The sequence below is a fragment of the Monodelphis domestica genome, chromosome 3, assembly GCF_027887165.1.
Source record: "Monodelphis domestica isolate mMonDom1 chromosome 3, mMonDom1.pri, whole genome shotgun sequence".
NCBI classification, from domain to species: Eukaryota; Metazoa; Chordata; class Mammalia; order Didelphimorphia; family Didelphidae; genus Monodelphis; species Monodelphis domestica.
Window position 1 is genome coordinate 478,430,880 of NC_077229.1, and position 20,847 is coordinate 478,451,726.

At 36.1% G+C, this 20,847-nt stretch overlaps 1 protein-coding gene across 15 annotated transcripts in view; it reads left to right on the top strand.

The window, feature by feature from the left end:
- CAST (calpastatin) overlaps positions 1-20,847 on the top strand; it is a 161,282-nt gene that overhangs the window by 27,195 nt on the left and 113,240 nt on the right. For all 15 annotated transcript variants that reach the window (XM_007487240.2, XM_007487245.2, XM_007487246.2 and 12 more), the window contains one exon: positions 4,077-4,145. In XM_007487240.2, coding sequence (XP_007487302.1) covers positions 4,077-4,145 — 69 coding nt within the window. The remainder of the gene's footprint in view (positions 1-4,076; positions 4,146-20,847) is intronic.

Consider the following 20,847-nt stretch of genomic DNA (forward strand, 5'->3'; position numbering starts at 1 on the left):
CAGACACTTCCCAGCTGTGTGACCTTGGGCAAGTCACTTGACTCCCATTGCCTAGCCCTTACCACTCTTCTGCCTTGGAACCAATACATAGTATTGACTCCAAGACGGAAGGTAAGGGTTTAAAAAAAATGTTTTTAAGACAAAAAAATGAAAAGATGTACTGTATACATTTGGAATTGCCTCCATCTTTGATACTCATCAGATATTTCTCCCCCAAAGTGTTGGGATAAGTCGATATTATCAACTAATCTATAGGTAATAGATTTATCCTTATTCTTTTAAGATGGGAAGACTCATATAGAATCTATGTTGAAACACTGGCTAGACTACAACTATACGAATTAAGAGACTCTACTTCTAGATTTAAAAATATTGATACTCAATGTATGGTTTTAATGATTACTATTAATTCATTAAACTAGGCCACTGTCAATACTTCAAATTAGAAAAATGTGGGATAGTAGACATGATTGCAAATCTGTCTACACTGGGGAAAAAACTTAATTTAATTTCTATTTGTCTAATTCTGTCAGTCTGTTCCCTCAAAAAAATACCTTCAGATGTCCAAGTATATCAACAAGCACTTATTAAATGATTACATGTGCCAAATGACGTGCTGGACTCTAGAAAGATGAATTCAGAAGTGAGATAAGAGCTTACATTAGAGGAGTAGGAAACAAAATAATATTCAGAAATGTGTGGATAAATGTAAGATATGTACAAAATAAATGCACAGTGATAGAGGCGGGGAGGACTAACTGGAGAATTAGGAAGTACCTTTTGAAGGAGATGACACTTGAGCCAAGCCTTGAAAGTAACCAAGGTTTCAGAAAAGAAAGTCATTCCAGGTATTGAGTACAACCTGCGCAAAGTCATGGAAGAAAGAAAATGGAATGTTATGTATGGGAAACAGCATGTAGAGCAACATAGCTGGAGTATAGAATGTATTAGGAGTTTATATATAATCAGCCTAAATCAATGAGCTGAAAATCAGGTTGCAAATGGATTTAAATACTAAACAGAAGTTTATATTTTATCTTAGAGATAACAGGGAACTAGTGAAACTTCTTAAGCAAGTAAATGATTAGTCAGACTTGTGTTAGGAATATCATTTTGGCAGTTCTGGAGGCCTGGAATGGAGAGAGACTAGATGCATATCATTCAAATGAAAGACTGTTGTAGTAGTCCAGATGGGTCATGTTGAAACTCTGGCCTAGGGTAGCTGTGTGAGTAAAGAGAAGGGGTAAGACATGGAAGATATTGAGGAGATAGAATCAACAAAAAAGGAAATGAATGAAGGTGGGGAGTGACAAAGTACAGTCAAGGATGACTCCAAGTTTGTGAACCTTGGTGAATATTGAGCTATCCTGAATAGAAATAGGAAAGTTAAGAGAAGAGATAGGATTAGTTGAAAAGAGAATAAGTTCTATATTGAACATACTGAGTTTGAACTGCCTATCAAATATCCAAGCAGAGTTGTACAGCAAGCAGTTGAAGGTAAAGGGCTGGATATGTAGATTTGAGAACTATCTGCCCAAAGATGGTAGCTGATTCCATGGGAACTGATAATATCAACAAGAGAGAGAGGAGTTAAGGAGGATCTAAGACAAAGCCTTGGGGCACACTCATAAATAGGAAACAGGCCCTAAAAGTCATCCTTCAAAGGAGATGAAGACACAAAAATCAGATGGGGCAGATAAGAACCACAGCAGGGAAATTCAGAGAGAAGAAACAATCCAGAAGGAGGAGGTGGGTTATTAATGGTGGCAGATGCTTTAGAGACATCAAGAAAGATGAGAACTGAATAAAAGCCATAGGATTTAGGTGCAAATAAATTCTTCACAATCTGGAGAGAGCAATTTGTTGTGACAGAGATATGAGCTATATTGTAAGAGGAGTAGAGAATTGAGTGAGTCATAAGGAGGGAAAGAACAAATAGAAGTTTGGTTGTGAAAGAGAGGGAAGACATAGGATAATATCTTGGGATGGGATAGTTAGGAATGTGTGGGTAGTAAGGAAGGAGTTAGTGGGTAAGAAGATGAAATGAAAGAGAGAGGCAGACAGACAGACAAAGGGGTGGGAGAGGAGAGTGAGAGAGGGTGATTAAAGGAACAAAGCACTAGAGAAGACAGGAGAAGATGGGATAAGGCATAAGCAGAGGGGTTGAAGGGCCATCTGATTTATATATAAGTAATTCCTTGGATTCTAGTAATCCATTTATAACCATTTCTGCCTGTTAATTTAGAAAAGCAATATTTTAAAACTATAAATTAACCCATATTGATTGCCCTTAGATACAGATACACACATACACACTCATCTACACAAATATTTTTAGTGTGTTACTAAAATATCTCAAAAATAAGCACAATAGTTAATTTGATTAGCAAGTCTTTGTTGCCTTCAGGCAGCAGAGCCAAGTTTCTGTGGGTTCTAACCATGACTATTTTTGTGGGAAGAATTTTCTTTCATGAAAGTAGTTGTTTACAGAACATCATTGACAATGTGTTCTGGAGCAGAGTCAGGGATCTGCCATATTTTGAGTAGTGTTTCTCTTGATTTGAAAGAAAATTCTTCCATTCTGTGTCCATCTATTCCAGTTCATGAGTAAAATTATCTTCAGAGAAAATCTTACCCAAACTGGTAGAGAGAGACACTTCAGAGTTCAGAGACTTAGTAATCATCAGTGTGGATATTCTCTTCACCGGTACAGATTATGACCCTTCTGGTCTTCCAGAGTTATTATGGCTGAATTTTTCACCACCCTGAGACTTACCTAGCTAGTAATGACTCTATCTGAACTTAATGAGACAAAACAGATGCAGAGATCCATCACTAGATCCAGACCCAAAGGTTTTCCAGGTTACTTGGACTTTAGCAGAGCATATAGTCTAATGTAATAGTATTTGTCTCTTCCAAACCGTGACAAAGTGTAACAATTGGGCTTTAGCAGAAATAAAAGATCATAAAATGATGGCTTCTTTGTTTCTTTCTCAAATAGAAGGAAATAAGAATTCAGTACCATGTTTGGTCTTAGTCAGGAAAACTTAAAACTCTTTGAGGAAAATGTGTAATTTTCTTTGTTAATTTTTATAGACTCAGTGCTGACACATCAAAGATGCTTAACCTTGATGCTTAACAGAAATGTTTGCATGAATTCAATTGGATTTTTCTCACATCTAGTATGCTTATTTCCAATCAGGAATTGGGAGATTCTAAACATGAACATAAGGCAAAAAGTGGTTTTCCTCTGCAAGAACTCTTTAAAATTTCCCTTTATGCAATAAGTTTTATGAGCATGACACTTATGTCCTGCTGTTTCAGCTTATAAAAAATAGTATTTAGGACCAGAGCATCCCTATCAATGACCAAATGCACTGAATAACTATTTGTTTACTATGTAAAAACTTACATATGTTCCCATTGTCCTAATTTAGAAAGCTCCATGGGTTTGACTAATTCAGTCTTTTAATATAATGGAATTTAACAGCATAACAAAACAAGTACAGCCTTGCCATCCTAGGGTGTAACCTGCCCTCTAGGATCCAGTCTTTAGATAAAAGAGCTCCAGGAGTGTTCAATCTACAGGAAGTGGGAATGATGAATCAGGTAGCAGCAAATTCTCCCCTCTGAGTCAGCACTGATTGTTACCTCAGTGTAGCTTTAGGGTAAATTTAGCCCTTGGAGATTCCATCTCTTGGGTTCATCATATGTCTCAGGTAGTGACAATTTAAAAGGCTTTATAATTCCATGACACACCTGACTGGAGACAGGATGCCAAGATGGCCATCCAGTCCAATCTATATTTGATTAATTATAGCATGAATCTTTAGATCTCAAATTTATGGCTGTACTTTCCATATTGTTGTTGTTGTTATAACCTGCTAGTTATATAGGATGGCTATGAGGGATCCATGTGCCTAAGCATCCATAAAACTTTCTTGGGTGAAAAAATAGATTGTTTTTGGTTTTGTCTTAGTATCTTCAGATATACATACTATACGTAAATGAGAAAGAAGTACTATCTAGTTACGTAGTAGTTAAGGAAATGCAATTTTTCATTTTTCTCTTTACAGCATGTTTATGAAAAAAGCAGTCGAATACCTTCCAAGGCAGAGGAAAAGAAAAAAGCTGAAACATCTGAGGTTAGTGCAAAGTAATGGGGTTTTGTGTATCCTTTTTAATCGCATGAGAGATGGGTATTGAGACATGAAAAAAAAACGAGGCAGGAAAGCTGGTATACTTATTTTTTTAAACCTTTACCTCCTGTCTTAGAATTAATACTGTGTATGGTTACAAGGCAGAGAGTGGTAAGGGCGAGGCAATGGGGGTTAAGTGTCTTTTACAGGGTCACACAGAAAGGAAGTGTCAGATGTGATCCCAAGATTGCCTGTCTCTAGCTATGGCTCTCCATCCCTAGAGCCACATAGCTGCCCTCAGGTACACTCTTTTCAGGTAACTTAGCTTAAAGTGAGTATTTTCAGTGGGTAAAATAAAGTAGGTAAGTTATGGTCATTTAAAAAAAGAAATTGAAAGAAAGAGTCCTAAGAAAAACCCATGAAAAAACCAGGAGCCACTCTCCCTCCCATGCCCCAGAACCCATCCCCTATCCCTGTCAGTGAAGGACAAATTGAATTACTTTGCAATGAGGATGATATACTTAAAGGAAAACCAAGTGCTTAGGGAGGGGGGAAAAATAAACCAATGTGCTTATTGGATTTTCTCCAAATCCCATTCAGAGTCCCAGAGGAGAATGCCTTAGCTTAAGTCAATTGATGATTAAAATTAACAACAGAAAAAAGGATATAATTTTAGTTTAAAATTTTTGTGTCCAAATGGAATATATTTGAACATAAAGATTCTTCATTCACCTAAATGATGAACCAATACTTGGTCTATACCACGGGTTCTTAAGCTTTTTTTTTTTTTTTAATCATGGACTCCTGAAGCAAGCCAAGTAAATCCATGGATCCTTTCTCAGAATTATATCTTTAAATAATTTAAATGGATTGTGAATTTTAGTTAGAGGTTGATGAAAATAAAAATTTAAGTTTTTTTCTAAGTTTTATAAACTCCCTGAAATCTATTCAGGCACCCCAGACTAAGAACTCTTGGCCTACAATGTTTCTATATGCTGTCTTCCCCAAAAAAGTTCAGTTTGCCTTCATTTTACCGCAAATCTCAACTTATATATATTTATTGAATTAAAAAAATAAATTATTATTATCATGTTCCAAAAGTCAGAAAGTCTAGTCCTGAAGGATATGTAAAATTGACCCTGAATAAAATATGATCATTGGAAATTGAGACCAAAAACATGGCTTGAAATAAAAATTCTGGCTTTGACTTTTTCTCTGGGATAATAAATTATGCTGTTTGTTTATTTTTTTGAACATGGAAGAAGATTAAAATGTATATGCTAAAAAAGAACTGTCCACAAAAAGCATAGGTATGACCTTTTGAAAGGTGATGACATGATCACTAGACCCAGATCTGATAAAACTGTCTGGCGTTGATGATTCATTGATCTTGGGCAACTTGTGTACAGTGGATAGAATGCTGGTCCTGAAGTCTGGAAGATTCATCTTTCTGAGTTCAAATGTGGCTTCACTCACTAAGTGTGTAAGGGCCTTAGTTTCCTCATCTGTCAAATGAGCTGGAGAACATAAGGACAAATCACTCCAGTATCCTTGCCAAGAAAATCCACAAACTTATAACAAATTTGGTTTGAGTTCTTTTTGAGTATACAGACATTTATTGTAAATGTAGCATAATCTTTGATCTCAAGGTTTCTGTTGATATGAAGTACTTGTATTTGTAAAAGGTTTGGCACCATTTTAAAAACTTTGATAAGAAGCCCTACTGTTAACAGGCCCAAGAGGAATTGAAACTTTATGTGTAAATATAAAACAGGGTGTGCTTCATTTCACAAATTGACTGCTTGAATTCCCAGTATGGGAAGAAGCAGTGCTTTTTAATTCAAGACTCCAGTCCATGACCTTATTTTATAATTTCCAGAGGAATGCAAATCTTGCCATTACTCTTCTTCTAGTAACATCCAAATCCAAACATAGCATTCCAGATTTATGGAACCTGTTGGAGAGCAGAACATCAATCAATCAATCAATATTTATTATTTACCTACTATTATCCAGGTACTGTGCATACAAAAGAAGGCTAAAAAGAGCCCCCACCCTCAAATAACTTAAAATCTGATGGAGGAAGACAATATGTAAATAAATATATACAAAGTAACCTACATGCAGAGTAAAGGCTTCCTAAAGAAGGTACCCTTAGATCTGCATTTAGGGTTTGGATCGGAGGAGTTCATATAATTTTAGACTCAAAGATTTTCATTACCTCTGGCAAAATTCTATCTACCTGTCTACTTGCTTGTGTGGGGTTCATACTATATTTCCTAAAAGTCTTTCCTGCACGTGGTAGCTTGGGCAGAAACCTTCTAGTACTTTTAGAATCTGAACAATATGAAACAAAATGAGAGTACTATTCTAAATTAGATGAAATAATTCTAAACAAACAAATATAATCTAGACATGTCCTTCCCCCACCACCACCACCACCTTTGTTGATTTTGGCTTTGGAAAAGCTTTTTTTCTTCCTGACCTTATTGGGAAGCAGGCTTCCAAAGCCTACTCTTTCTCACACTTACCTCTAATTTCAGATAGCTCTTAAAAGAGAGAATCGTGAATTTTAAAAATTTAAGCTTCATTCAAATGCCAAAATAGCCTTTGCATTCAAAGGTAAACTAATTTGCCTTGAAAACACACATGTACAAACATACATACAGCTTTTATAAACAAACATAATGCCCTCTTGAATATAGATAATCGGGTCAACTAGCATCCTACACTTAAGGAAGATCACAATGCTTCTCCCACCTATCCTATCCTGGCTAAAAAATGTATGGCAGTTGAAGGGGTAAGAGGAGTTAGAGCAGGATTTTATGAGGTTATGAGTTTTTAAATTCAGGTTATAGGATTCCACTAGCTCTCTATCATCACTCCTGCCCTAAATAAACATGTCCTAAGACAATATAGCCAAGTCATATAGCTAAGAACGTTTTCCCTCTTCCACCAAGATCAGTACTAAGGAAATAATTACAATGAATCAAGGATTGTCATAAAAAAACATTGTTTCAGAGCTGGAAGGAACCTTAAAACTTGTCTAGTCTAACCTTTTTTTTTTTAACCCTTATCTTCTGTCTTAGAATCAATACATGATATTGACTCCAAGGCAGAAGAGCAGTAAGGGCTAGGCAATGGAGATCAAGTGACTTGCCCAGGGTCACACAGCTGGGAAGTATCTGAGGCCAGATTTGAACCCAGGGACCTCCCATCACTAAGACTGACTCTCAATCCACTGAGCCACCCAGCTGCCCCCTCTAACCTTCTTTTAAAGACAAGTCAGAAAAAGGAAGTGATTTTCCCAAAGTCAGGATTGTAGAGTAGTGAGCACCAGTAGCAGGTTTTGAACTCATATTCCCTAACTTGAAAGTCAATATTCCTTACATTATATCAACACTGCCATCCTAATAAAATAATGTGACAAAGCCCCGATTTCAAATTCTGGTCCTCTGTCTCCTATTAGATTGGTCAAACAGTTCATAGAGGAATCTGTGACTCAGTGGTTAAGATCACTGAGTCTGGAGTCAGGAATAGCTGAGTTCAAAGCCAACCTAATGGCATACTTCTTAGCTGTGTGCCCCTGGGCAAGTCACTTAATCTCTGGTTATCTGACATAAGAAGGAAATGATAAAATATTATTGGCATATTTTATTCTTATATATATATATATTCCCATATATATTCTTGCCCAGAAAGCCCAATAATTGCTATGGTCCATGAGGTCATGAAGAGTCAATGTTCCTGAACAACAAGCACATAGATCAGTATCTTAGGGTAGAATTTCTCTATATAAGAACTTACATTTAGGTATGGATTCAAAGTTATTGCACAGACTAGTTAATGAATTCTAAAAATGATATGACTTTGGAAATAAGAAAGATGAAAACATTTAACAATATCATCAACATCTCTAAATATTTTTTGCTGAAAAATTCCTTTCCAAACTACAATTATATCTAATTAAAGAATCTGGCAGATATCTAGCCACATGTGGGAATATGCTCATTTTATAAACATAGCTCCCAAGTTCTTTGGAGGGTGGAATTCATAGCATAAATGTACATGATCTCATGCATGCTCAAATCTAAATTTTTTAAATTTAATGATGGGATATAATTTTGTGGAGGACTGTGAATAGGAAAGACTGGAAATTACGCCTCAAAAGAAAGGATGTTTAGTACCTCTCCTTTTCCTGTACAAGTCCTGGAAGAATTCAATCCCTTTATACTTTTTTTTCTGTTCCCAAAATGTACAAAATAAACTTCAAGTAACTTAGTTGCTTCTTCTTTTCTCTTCCCAATGATAACTAGTGGGGACTTAAGGATTTGAGTCTTTCCCTTTTAGTAGTAAGACCCTATAATGATTTTTCATTTTAGGATCTTTGAGGATTATTGGTATTGGATAATTTCCCTTGGAAGAAACTGGAACTTATGAATTTAAAGATGATTTTTAATCAAGAAGCTTTATTTGCTTCGATGGGCATATATATCTATGTTTCCCAATACTGTTGTCTTCTCCCAGTGTGTCTAATCAGAAAAGATTTTATAGTCACCACTTGTTCTCCTGTAAATAAGCCTAGTTTATACAGGTGTTATGGGATTTCTTATTTTTTTTTAAAAATATATTTTATTTGATCATTTCCAAGCATTATTCGTTAAAGACATAGATCATTTTCTTTTCCTCCCCCCCCACCCCCATAGCCGACGCGTAAGTCCACTGGGCATTAGATGTTTTCTTGATTTGAACCCATTGCTTTGTTGATAGTATTTGCATTAGAGTGTTCATTTAGAGTCTATCCTCTGCCATGTCCCCTCAACCGCTGTGTTCAGGCAGTTGCTTTTTCTCGGTGTTTCCACTCCCATAGTTTATCCTTTGCTTATGAATGGTGTTTTTTTCTCCTGGATCCCTGCAAGTTGCTCAGGGACATTACACCGCCACTAATGGAGAAGTCCATTACGTTCGATTATACCACAGTGTGTTTGTCTCTGTGTACAATGTTCTCCTGGTTCTGCTCCTCTTTCTCTGCATCACTTCCTGGAGGTTGTTCCAGTCTCCATGGAACTCCTCCACTTTATTATTCCTTTTAGCACAATAGTATTCCATCACCAACATATACCACAGTTTGTTCAGCCATTCCCCAATTGATGGGCAGGATTTCTTATTTTATATGATGCCCAACAGATAGGTTTTAATGAGGGAGTTTGTGAAACTAAACATAAAGCCTAAACTAAACTAAACTTAAACAATCAAGGCACAGTGTTAAAAAACCAAACAGGACATTGACAGTATATTGGAGATGGAATTCACAATGAAATTCTGCCCACTATTAGGAATAAAAAAATTAAATTTCAAAGTAAATACTGTATCATTCTAGGTCTTTCTCTACCTGTCATGGATTCTTCAAAATTGATTTTTATTATATTACATACCAAACTTGCTTCCTGTTTCTTGGTGGCATAATTACCTGAAGGCAACTAGATGGTATAGTGGATAGAGTGCCAAAGCTGAAGTCAGGAAGACAGCTTCTTGAGTTCAAATCCCAGTCTCAGACATTTAATGTTTGTATGACCCTGGGCAAATCACTAAATCCTGTTGGCCTCAGTTTCCTCATTTGTAAAATGAATTGAGAAATGAAATGGCAAACTACTCCAGTATATTTACCGGGAAAACTCCAAGAGGGGTCACAATGAGTTGAACGCAACTGAAAAATGACTGAATACAATTGGAATAAGGAGATCTATGTTAGTATCTCTCCTCAGACATTTACTAGCCCTATACTATGGATGTTATTTAACCCCCCTGTGATAGTTTTCTTAACTATAAAATGGAAATAATAATAACACCAACCTTACAGGATTGTCATGATGTTCAAGAGAGTTAACATGTATAAAGCACTGCCTTAACATTTTATATAAATACTAATGAATATGATTTTATTTTTATAATAAATCTTATGCTTAGGCTCAAAAGCCAACTACACAAGTACAAGGAAGAGGGAGACAGGATTAGATAGCAGTTCATCTGGATGAGATCTGAGGGTATCAGCAAACTGCAAGCTCAATGTTAGTCAACAGCCAAATTATCTAAAGATAAAGACTTCATTAAAAGTCAGTGTCCATTTAGTACTAGGAAGGTGAAAATCCTACCATGTATTCTGCCTTCTACAGACCACATTTGGAAGTGAATACTACCTTTTAGACAGGATGCTTATAAGCCAGTATCCAGATAAAGGCAAGCAGGATGATAAAAACTTTGAAATTGTGTCACATGAGAATCAATTATAGAAGCTAAAGATTGTTAGCCTGAAAAGACTTAGCAGGACCATGCCAATATATCTTCAATTATTTGAAGGAGTATTAAGAGGAAGAGAGATTTGATTCCTCATGTTTGATCTCTGTAGGCAGAAACAGGAGTTGTAAATGACAGGTGTAAAGAAGAAGCTTTAGGTTCAGTATCAATAAAAATTTCCTAATGATTCAAGCACTGGAATAGTAGATTTGATTACATCAAAAGGTAGTATATTCTCCTTCACTGAAGACTTTCAGCAAATATTACAAATATGGTGTAATGGAAAATAAGCCAAATATGTTGTAGAGATGTTGAGTATGGGTTGGGTATAAGTTTGGTGGTTTGTTTATGGCTTACTGAATGTCTATTTTTTAAACTAGCTTGTTTAAGATCCCCATTTCTAGTTTTGGTAATTATATTTTTTAGCTGTTGATTATATGCACGTATATTTATATTTATAATGATCAGCTTTGAAATTCTCAATTTGGTAGCATAAAATTGTCTAAGGTCATTTTAGATAATAGGTTTTATTTCTCTAACTCTGAATTCACCTTGTTCATTTTAATTTTATTTTTTATCTTTTTCTTAATTGATTAGGTGAACTAATGGTTTGTTGATTATATTAATCTTTTCAAAAAACTATATATATCAATTTCATTTTTTTATTCTAAAATAACATTAAAGCTTCTCTTTCTGCTCTGCTTTTAAAGCTTCTTTTATATGTGTTTTAGGGTTGACACGCCATTTTATTTCTTGTGTTTTTAATTACAAATTTGATTTATTGATCCTTTATTTTTATATTTTGTTAAGATAAATTTTAGCAGGAGAAATTTTCCTCTCAATACTGTTTAGCAGTTTCCTTTCCATAAAGTTCAGTGTGTTGTTTTATTTTTATCATTTTCTTTAATGTAATTATTTATTGTTTTCAGTATGGCTCAAATAAGCATACTTCTCTTCTCATACTTCCATCCCTCTGGTGATAGTCTTCATCACTTTATCCCTAGACTCTTGAGATAGCCCTCTAGTTATCCTCTTTGCCCCATGTCTGACTCAACTCCAGTCCACCCTTCATTTAGCTATCAAAATGATTTCTCTAAAGCATAGTTCTGACCCTTCAATCCAATCTAACTAATTTGACCAATCATTCCCCTATTCAGTAAAATTTATGACTCCCTATTGCTTCCAAGATCAAATATGGTATCTTTTGAACTCCTTCATCACCCCTCTTCCATCTTTCCAGTCTTCTCTTACTCAACCCCACATATTCTGCAAGCCAATGACACTGTTCTCCTTGCTATTTCTTGCACAGGACACTCCTCTCATATCTGAATATTTTCACTAACTATCCTTCCTGCCTGAAATGTTCTCCTTCTGCTCTCTATCTCTTAGCTTTCTTAGAGTCTCAGCTAAAATCTTATCTTCTTCAAGAAGTCTTTTGAGACCCCCTTTAATTTTGGTGCCATTTCTCTGAGATATTTCAAATTTATTTGTATTTGTTTGTATGCATGTTATCTTCCCCCATTAGATTGTGAGCTCCTAGAGCTGTTTTTGCCTTTTCTTTGTATTCCCAATACCTTGCAGTGTCTAGAACATATTAGACACTAAATAAATACTTGCTGTCTCTGCAGCAATTTCTCTTCTTTCAATTGCTACTTGACTTAATTAATTTTCATCTTTAAATGCCCTTAGGATGACTCTTCTTAGTTGGATCTCTTGCCAAGCTTTCTTTAAGCCATTTTTTCCTCCATTGTCTGTCATTATTTTATAAGTTCATAATCCTCTGCCAATCTTATATTAAGGTGTCACAAGCAAGTTTTCATGATATGGCTTTTGACTGCCATATCTTTCTCTTTTACAAGTACTTTTTTCTATTCTTGTGGAGCTAATCTGCAATTTTTTCTTGGTAAGAAGTTTCCTATGAGTAATTTTCTGTTCTGATGCAAATCAACCATTTCTTTCCAATTAATGGGTTTTGAGATATGCCTGGGGCACTCATTGGTTAAGTGTTTTGGGTTTTTTTGTTGTTGTTTTTTGTTCAGTCTTGTCCAACTCTTCATGACTTCATGGACTATTGTCCTTAGGATGTTCTTGGCAGAGATACTAGTGTGGTATGCCCTTTCCACCTCTAGTGTGTGCTCATTTTACAGATGTGAAACAGAAAAATAGAGGTTAAATGACTTGCCCAGGGTCACCCAGCTCTTAAGTGTCTGAGGTTATATTTGAACTCAGATCGTCCAGACTCCAGCTAGCTGCCCCTAAGAAAAGAATATATATCCTCATCTGGCAATCGAACCCCAGATTCCTGGGTGAGAGGTAGGAATGCTCAACACTATACTAACAAAGAGCCAAACATCCAGTTATATCCAAGGCAGAACTTGAAACTACCTCTTCTTGATTACATGTTTCTGTGCAATAATGCAGTGCTACTTCAGTTTGGCAAATTGATGATTTTCTGGATAAGGCAATTCTTAGGCCTTTTTGGTCTCCTTTCTGTGGCAATTGGCACACAGTGATTGAAAACATCGTGATAGTTCTGAAAGTTCTTCAATACATTTCCCATTTTTCAGCATTAGTAACTTTTAAGTAGGTGACCTGAGAGTGTCACCCTGTCTTTTTTCTCATTTTTATTATTTTCCCTAGCATTCTATGTCTATTATTGTTGGCCTTTGCTTCTTTTGATATGAATAGAAAAGACTGCAATGATACCTCAGATGTTGCTGCCTTTTCAGAATTCTTCCCATGATTTGCTTTCTTTAGTACTGTTTATATTTCTATTAACAATCCTAGAAATATAGTCCAAAATCTAGTCCAAATGGGTTAGCTCTGACGTACACAAAGAGCTAATTCATACATTCAGTCAATAAATGTTTATTAAGTACCTGCAGTGTATCAAATTCTGTACTAAGCTCTGAGGATTCAAAGAAAGGTAAAAAGCAGTCCCTGGTCTTAAAGAAAGTTTTTATAATTGCATATGTGGAAGAATACTTAATCTTCAGACTCTCTCTTATTCTTTCCTTATGTTATATTCTTATACATATATTCTTATATACTTAATTATCTATTATATTTTATTCTTTTATACATATATTCTTATGCACATTTTATTCTGTATACTTTCTTATCTATTCTGTTCTATTCTAGTCTTATACACTTATATTTATTTTTATATACTTTATTATACATTACATAATATTCTTATATATGTTCTTATGTATTATATTCTTATATACATATCACATTCTTATCTGCCTATGTTTTATTCTTGTACTTTATTACATATCGTGTAAGAGAGGATTTACAAGACAAGATAAGCATGCAAAGCAAAGTAAAGGACCTCAGCTGTCAATCAAAAAAGAACATTCCAGATAGAATGTTCCCAGGAAGGACAGTTGGAGGCAAGCCAGGCTGAAGGGGGAAGAAGCTCAGAACTGGGCCCCTGTTAGCTTCTGTCCTAGACTGAAGGACCCTTGGGGGGGGGGGTCTGGAGCTAGGCTGAGAAGAAATTAACTTTTGTTGGTGGCTTAGTGTGGTGAAGAAGATATTTGTGTCTCTGAGATTTGAGTTTGAAGGAAGAAGAAAGAAGATTAAACCATTATCCTCCCATCTCCTTGACAGACTTGTGTCACAGTTGTGACAGGACTGACGTTTCCCAAAATCCTCCTAACCCTCCTTATAGATTAGGGATAACCCTATCCCTCTCACCTCAATTTTCATCCTTGTCCTGTTTTTCCCAATAAACCTTCTTACCTGAGAAAGAGGGGAAAAGTATCTTCTCTAAACCTCACAGTTCACATTTGAGTTACATAGAAAGGTGGCTGACTAACACAGGGGAGGGGAAGGGTGGCGGGAGGGTGTGGGTGGAAAACTAGGAGGTGAAGGGTGGAGGGTAGGAAATATCTTGATCTATTAGCCATCAGTAGTGATCAATAGGCAACCCCAGAGTATCCCCTCTAGTAGCACCTCTCTATCTCTCAGAAGTATCTCTGTCTCCATTACAACTAGGCATCCTAAGGTTTCCCCTAGTATCTCTCCAGCCAGAGTATCTTATTTATTACTACCAGAAATATCTCCTAGATTATCTTTCTATTACAATATATTATGTAAATGTTCTTATATATACTTCATTACATTTTTATTATTCTTACACACATTTGTTAGATTTTATTTTTATATATTTTATGTATCATATGTTCTATCATATATTTATACACTTAAATTCTTAACTGCTTACAAAAGTGTATTCTGTAATATTTATTTTTTTGCCATCCTTTCTTTATCCACCTTTTTTGTTGAGATCACTGGGTCTCAGAGAGTAACTTGATTTAATTTATAGGGCTTGCCAAGTCCATCTCTATGTCTTCATTTTCTGAGTCAGCTGTTAGTGCATAAATTTTATATGTATATTTCTTATATTTTTAACTGCATTTTTCTTATGGATCTCAAACTCTATAGAATAACTCATTATCCTTCCCCACAAAATCAGCTCTCTCACAGGCTTCCCAATTTCTGTCAGATTCCACTATCCTAATGGTCCCATAGATTCATAACTTCAGTGTTATTCTCAACTCCTCATTGGCAGTCACTCCTCATAGTCAATTAGTTGCCAGATCATTTTGCTTCTACTTCCATGTCTCTCAAAACCACCTTTTCTGACCTTACCAGTCAGCACTCTAATTCAGACCTTTAATACCTCTCATCTGCCTGTTGTAATATCCTCCCAATTGGTCTCTCTGCCTCATCTTTGCCCATACCACATAGCTGTTGAGTGATTTTTCCCAAAGGACAGATATGACTGTATTACTCCCATATTCAATACACTTCAATGATTTCCTATTTCCTGGAGCCAATATAAAGCCCTTTGCAACCTACCCTCACCCTATTCTTGCAGGATTATTACACATTACATCCCTGCACACAATTTCAGCCAAACTGTTGCTGACTACCCCTCATAAATGACACTCCATCTCCATGACTCTGCATTGGCTGTCCTTCAGACCTCTAATGCATTTCATTCCTGAATTCTGCCATTTTAGGAGATCTAGCTTCTTTCAGCTAGGTGGCACAGTGGATAGAGTGCCAGGTCTGGATTCAGGTAGACTCATCTTGTTCAAATTCAGCCTCAGATACTTACTAGCTGGGTGACCTTGGGCAAGTCACTTAACCCTGTTTGCCTCAGGTTCCTCATCTTTAAAATGAACCAGAGAAGGAAATGGCAAACCACTCCAGTATCTTTGCCTGGAAAATCCCAAATGAGGTCACAAAGAGTTGGACACGACTGAAAAGCAAATGAACAACAAACTTCCTTGAAGTATAAGCTCAAATACTTTATTCTACCTGAAACCTTTCCTGCTATTTTCTTGTCTGAATTTTTTGGCAGTATAAAATCAAATCTGCCGACTCCTTTATCTTTGCTTTGAAGACCTGTCCTCCATCTTTCCAGTTCACTGCAATTTTCTTTAATCTTCTCATTTCATTCCAAGGAAGAATATCAAGATTAATACAGTTCAGTTCTATTAGCGTGTATGTTTGCTTATGATCATTTGACAAATATCTCATACTACAGCACCAACAAGAAAGTTTTGATGTTTGTAGATGATCTAAAAACTGTGTGGTTCCCATATACTTCTGTCAACATCACTTCCAGACCAGAAGTGGATAAACAAGAGAGAAAGTCATTTAGGTGGAACAGAGGGTAGAATGCCAGGCCTGGAGTCAGGGAAGACCCATCTTCCTGAGTTCAAACCCAGCCTCAGATACCTACTACCAGTGTGACCCTGAGCAACTTATTTAACCCTGTTGGCCTTAGTTTTCTCATCTGTAAAATGAGCTGGAGAAGGAAATGGCAAACCACTCCAGTATTGTTGCCAAGGAAACCCCAAATGGGGTCACAAAGAGTTGGACATGACTGAAAAAGGGCTGAACAAGAACAAATGTGATCATTTTATATTTCTCTTTATTTCATGGGATACATGGCCAAAAAATTTCATTTCTTAGTCATAGACTACTAAAAACAAACTTCTCTCTATAGAAGAGAGTTAAGTTCATTCCAGGAAAACTGACATATTGTATTTAGTAGGATTATGCTCAAAACTTTTTCAAAATGATAGTCTATCAGATTTTTTTTGCTCTTATTATCTAGAATGGCAAGTTGTCACCTCAGTGCCTTCTTAAGGCATCAGAATAGGACTTTTTGAGGACTTTTACACGTATATTTATTAAATCTAATTTTATCACCATCTCTGAAACATGATTATTGTGTGACCCAGGTTAGGTTGCTTACCTTTTCAATATTCTCAGACAATTCTTTCAGACCATAATGTTCAGAGTAGTTGCTGATCTGCCTCACTGGAAATTCCCTGTACAAAACTGGCCCCTTCAAAATTTATTCTATTAGACTGAGGTTAGAGAATTGAGATCTTTTTGGACCCTATCCTTCAATATCTCTCCCTTTATGTCATCCCCACCATCTGCTCATAACCAATTGAAAAAGCAGTTTTGTTATGTCTAGGAATTATAGCACCAAAAGTGATTAAGCTAACTAGTAGGCCTAGAATGAAATACAAAAATACCTGTTTTCAATTTTTTTTCTTATTAAAGGCTAGAATTTGAAATAAAAAAATTTAATAACCTTTTGATTTTTTGGTTGTTCTTAACAATTATTAAGTTTTTGGAGTTTATGAGAGTCATGGAGCTCAGCAGAAATTATAATTTCCAGACTTCGGTATCTAGCAGGTGTTTGGGATTAATAGGACCTGAGTCCTCTAGCATTTACTGCCTGCATAATCTTGGACAGATAATGTCATTTCCCTCCAATAAAATGGAAATTCCACAGGGGCAAAGATTGTTTTAATTTTTGTCTTGGCATCTCTACAGATCTCAGTTTCCTCATTTATAAAATGAGGATTTTGAACTGGATGACCTCCCCATACCTACTTTTTCCCTCTAGGTCTAAATCTATAATCTAGATTTCTGGGATATTTTTGGACCAGGGATAGGCACCAGCTGTTGCACAGTTGGAAACTTTCAGCACCTTTGGTTGAAGGGGAGAAGGGAAAGTTACAGTCAGACATATAAGCAAAGCATAGCTCTTTATTTCCTACTTAGCCAAAATCATATCAAATTTAAAAGAATCACAACAGATGCATGTTTACAACACAAAGAAAGCATACATAGCACACCACAATTCTATTCTCTCAGGAAGGTAAAGGCACTTGATGAGATCATAGAGCAAATATTTCACTTTTACATTTGCCTTGGACCAGCCATCTCACAAGCTCCTCTTATCCTAGCCAGCATGACTCTCACTAGTCCTTCCAGGTTCTAAGTGATTGTTTTAGTGGTTTTCTTCTCCTCTGAAAAGTAAGCGGCTTCAGAAATCACCACCTGCTGATCAGCTGGCATCCAACTTTGGTATCCTATAGTTTTCAAACTCATGAGACTTGTTAACTTCTTAGGATTGGTCATTGCTAGCCTGTTCTCAAGGAAGAAAACAGAAAGCAGAATAAGGTGACTAGGAGACTTAGGCTTACCTAATCAAATCCATGTTCTCACTCCCATGAGCTAAAATGTCAAATCCTCCCTCATCTCCTACTTTAAGTCTAAGGGAGAGAAAATATTTCATGTATTCCTAAAGAAAGATTGGAATAGATTCCCCTGAGTTCCTCATATAACCTAGAGACTACAAAGCTCTTCCTGACAGTTTCCAATTACCTTTCCTGCAACTCATCAGTTATAGGAACCAATAAGGAGTTTCTGTCTGGTTCCATGTTAGGATCCTTAATATAGTAAATCAAAGAGTTCCTTAGTTACCCCCCTAAGAATTGGGTTCAGAATTGAATAGTATGGGGAGAGTAGCTAGATTGCTTTTGAAAAATCATGAAGTTACTTTGATTCCCAAGCTTATGTTTGAATCAAAAGATCATTTTTTCATAATCAATAAAAGATAGAAGTTGAGGACTACCCAAAGGGAATTGCAGAGACCATGGTTGGTATAGGCTGAGTAAACCTGTATGATCCAAAAAGATAGCAGGTCACCTGGGGAGATAAAAAGGATAACTCTTGGACAACATAGATATTCTTGTGACAATAGAATTAAGGAAGGTCTCAAGAACATTGGGGTAGGCTCCCTATTACTCACTTATGGAAGGATATGGACAAGAGGCAAATAGGATGTCATGGATAGGATTCAATCTGCACCAAGGGAAGAAGTCCCCACATCTCTAAGAGAATAGAGTCACCTGAATATTAAAGTAATTTGTATAAGTCTCTTAATCTTCCATAGTAAATTGCACAAAGTAATCTTAATAAATATGTATTGATTACATAGATAAATGAATGACTGTGCCATTTGCATCATTCATAATTGCTTACTTAACAACAATTGCTGTTGCTATTGTTATCAGATTTGTGAATTCACTGCTATAGGGAACTTCCACTGAGGAAATTCCCTCTAGTCATGCAGGTCAATAGCTTTCCTGTTGTATGATGTTTCAGTGTTGTTTGGGGAGCACTGAGAACTGACTCACCCAGTGTCACACAGCCAATATGCATCAGAGGTAATATTTGAACCATAGTCTTTCCGATTTTGCTAAGTCACAGTCCTATCAACTAGATGGTACAATAGATAGAACGTTAAGACTTAGTGTCAGGAAGACCTCTGCCTCACTCTCCCATAGCTGTAACACTGGACAAGTCACTTAATCTCTCTGATTCAATTTTCTCATCTGTAAAATGGAGATAATAATAGCACCTACCTCGCAGGGATGTTGTGAGGATCAAACGATTTACCATATGTAAAGTGCTTTGCGAACCTTAAAGTAGTATTGTAATTGTTTTACCAGGATTTAAATGATTGGTTTGGCAATATTCAAACTTCCGGAACAGCAAAGATCATAGAATCAAAGATTTAGAACTGAGAGAGACCTTGGCAATCATCCTTTTCAACTCCATTTCATGAATAGGGAAACCAAGACCCCCAAAACCAGAGTGATAAGCTCATAGTCACAAAGCACCGGAATCAGGATTTGAACCAAAGTGTTCTGACTATTTCTGGAGTGGAGAGAAGGAAATGTTGTAGAGAAAGAAGCAAGATGTCTTCTTGGCAACTTAACAAATATACATATATATATATATGTATGGAGAGAGGAATGATGACTGAACTTTTGAACCTGAGTAGCTTAGAAGAGTAATGCTGTCCTTGACAGAGAGAAATTAGGAGAAAAAAAGAGCTCAAGTTTAGCAATTAGAAATGTTCTGAAATGCCTCTCTCTAAAAAGAAATTGTGTTTCTGACTTTCTAATGGAGTGTGGCATACGCTGGTAGTGTAAACACACTGGCAGGTAGAGTACCTGACATATTTAAAGATCATTCTGTCAGCAGAACGAATTTGGTTTGACTTCATTCTTTAATGGGAAATTTCCTGAAAGAATTTTGATCACAACCACCTGAATGTAGGGTGGTATAGTGAGAAAAAATGCTGGATTTGGAATCAGAGGACCAGAATTCAAGTTTTGGCTCTGCCATTTACTAATTTTACAGTCCTGGACAAATCACCTTTCATTAAAATGAAAGTTGGACTAGATGACCTTTAAAGTCCTTTAAGAGCTAAATCTATGATCTCATCTTATATTTGTAGTTTAATTGTCTCTGCATTTCAGATTTCCTGGACAAAAATATTGGAATGGTTCACCTTTTCCTTCTCTATTTTACAGATGAGGAACCTGAGGCAAACAGGATTAAGTGATGTGCCCAGGGTCACCCAACTAGGGTCTGAGGCCAGATGTGAGTTCAGGTCTTCCTGATTCCAGACCTAGTGTTCTATTCACTGTACCACCTACCTGCCCTTTTCTTTTACTTAGCTTGAGCCTCTTGACCATGACTGAGTGGTAGAGAAAATTCCTCTATCAGGCAGAATTACACCTATGGGTCTTTGTAAGATTCCATGATTCTTTGAAAAAAGAAGGCATTGGTTCAAATTTATTTTTAGAAAATTCCCCTTTAAAAAAAAAAAGCCCTTTTAAATTTTAACAAAATCAGTTAGTTAACTATTTAATGAATGTTGATTATATCAAGCGCATTAGATTTAAATCATCTCTGTGATACACAAGAGCCATATTTTTATGAGCAAGCCATGGTATGTTAGGGCCCCTAAAGCATTATCATAATTATAAAAGATCGGTATGTCAAGTTCATTCATGCTTATTTTATAGGTAGGTAATTTTATTATCTTGTGTTATCATAGAGTATCACAATCGTATAATAGCTTTTGTCTATTGTCAGTCCTATCTGCGGTCTAGTTGAAGACAACATATTTAGACAGGAACACACCTAATCATAGTATTTTTACTAAAGGAAAATACACTTCCTTTTAGGATGTGATTCTCTAGTGGGGCCAAAAGTAAAGAGGGCCTTGAGG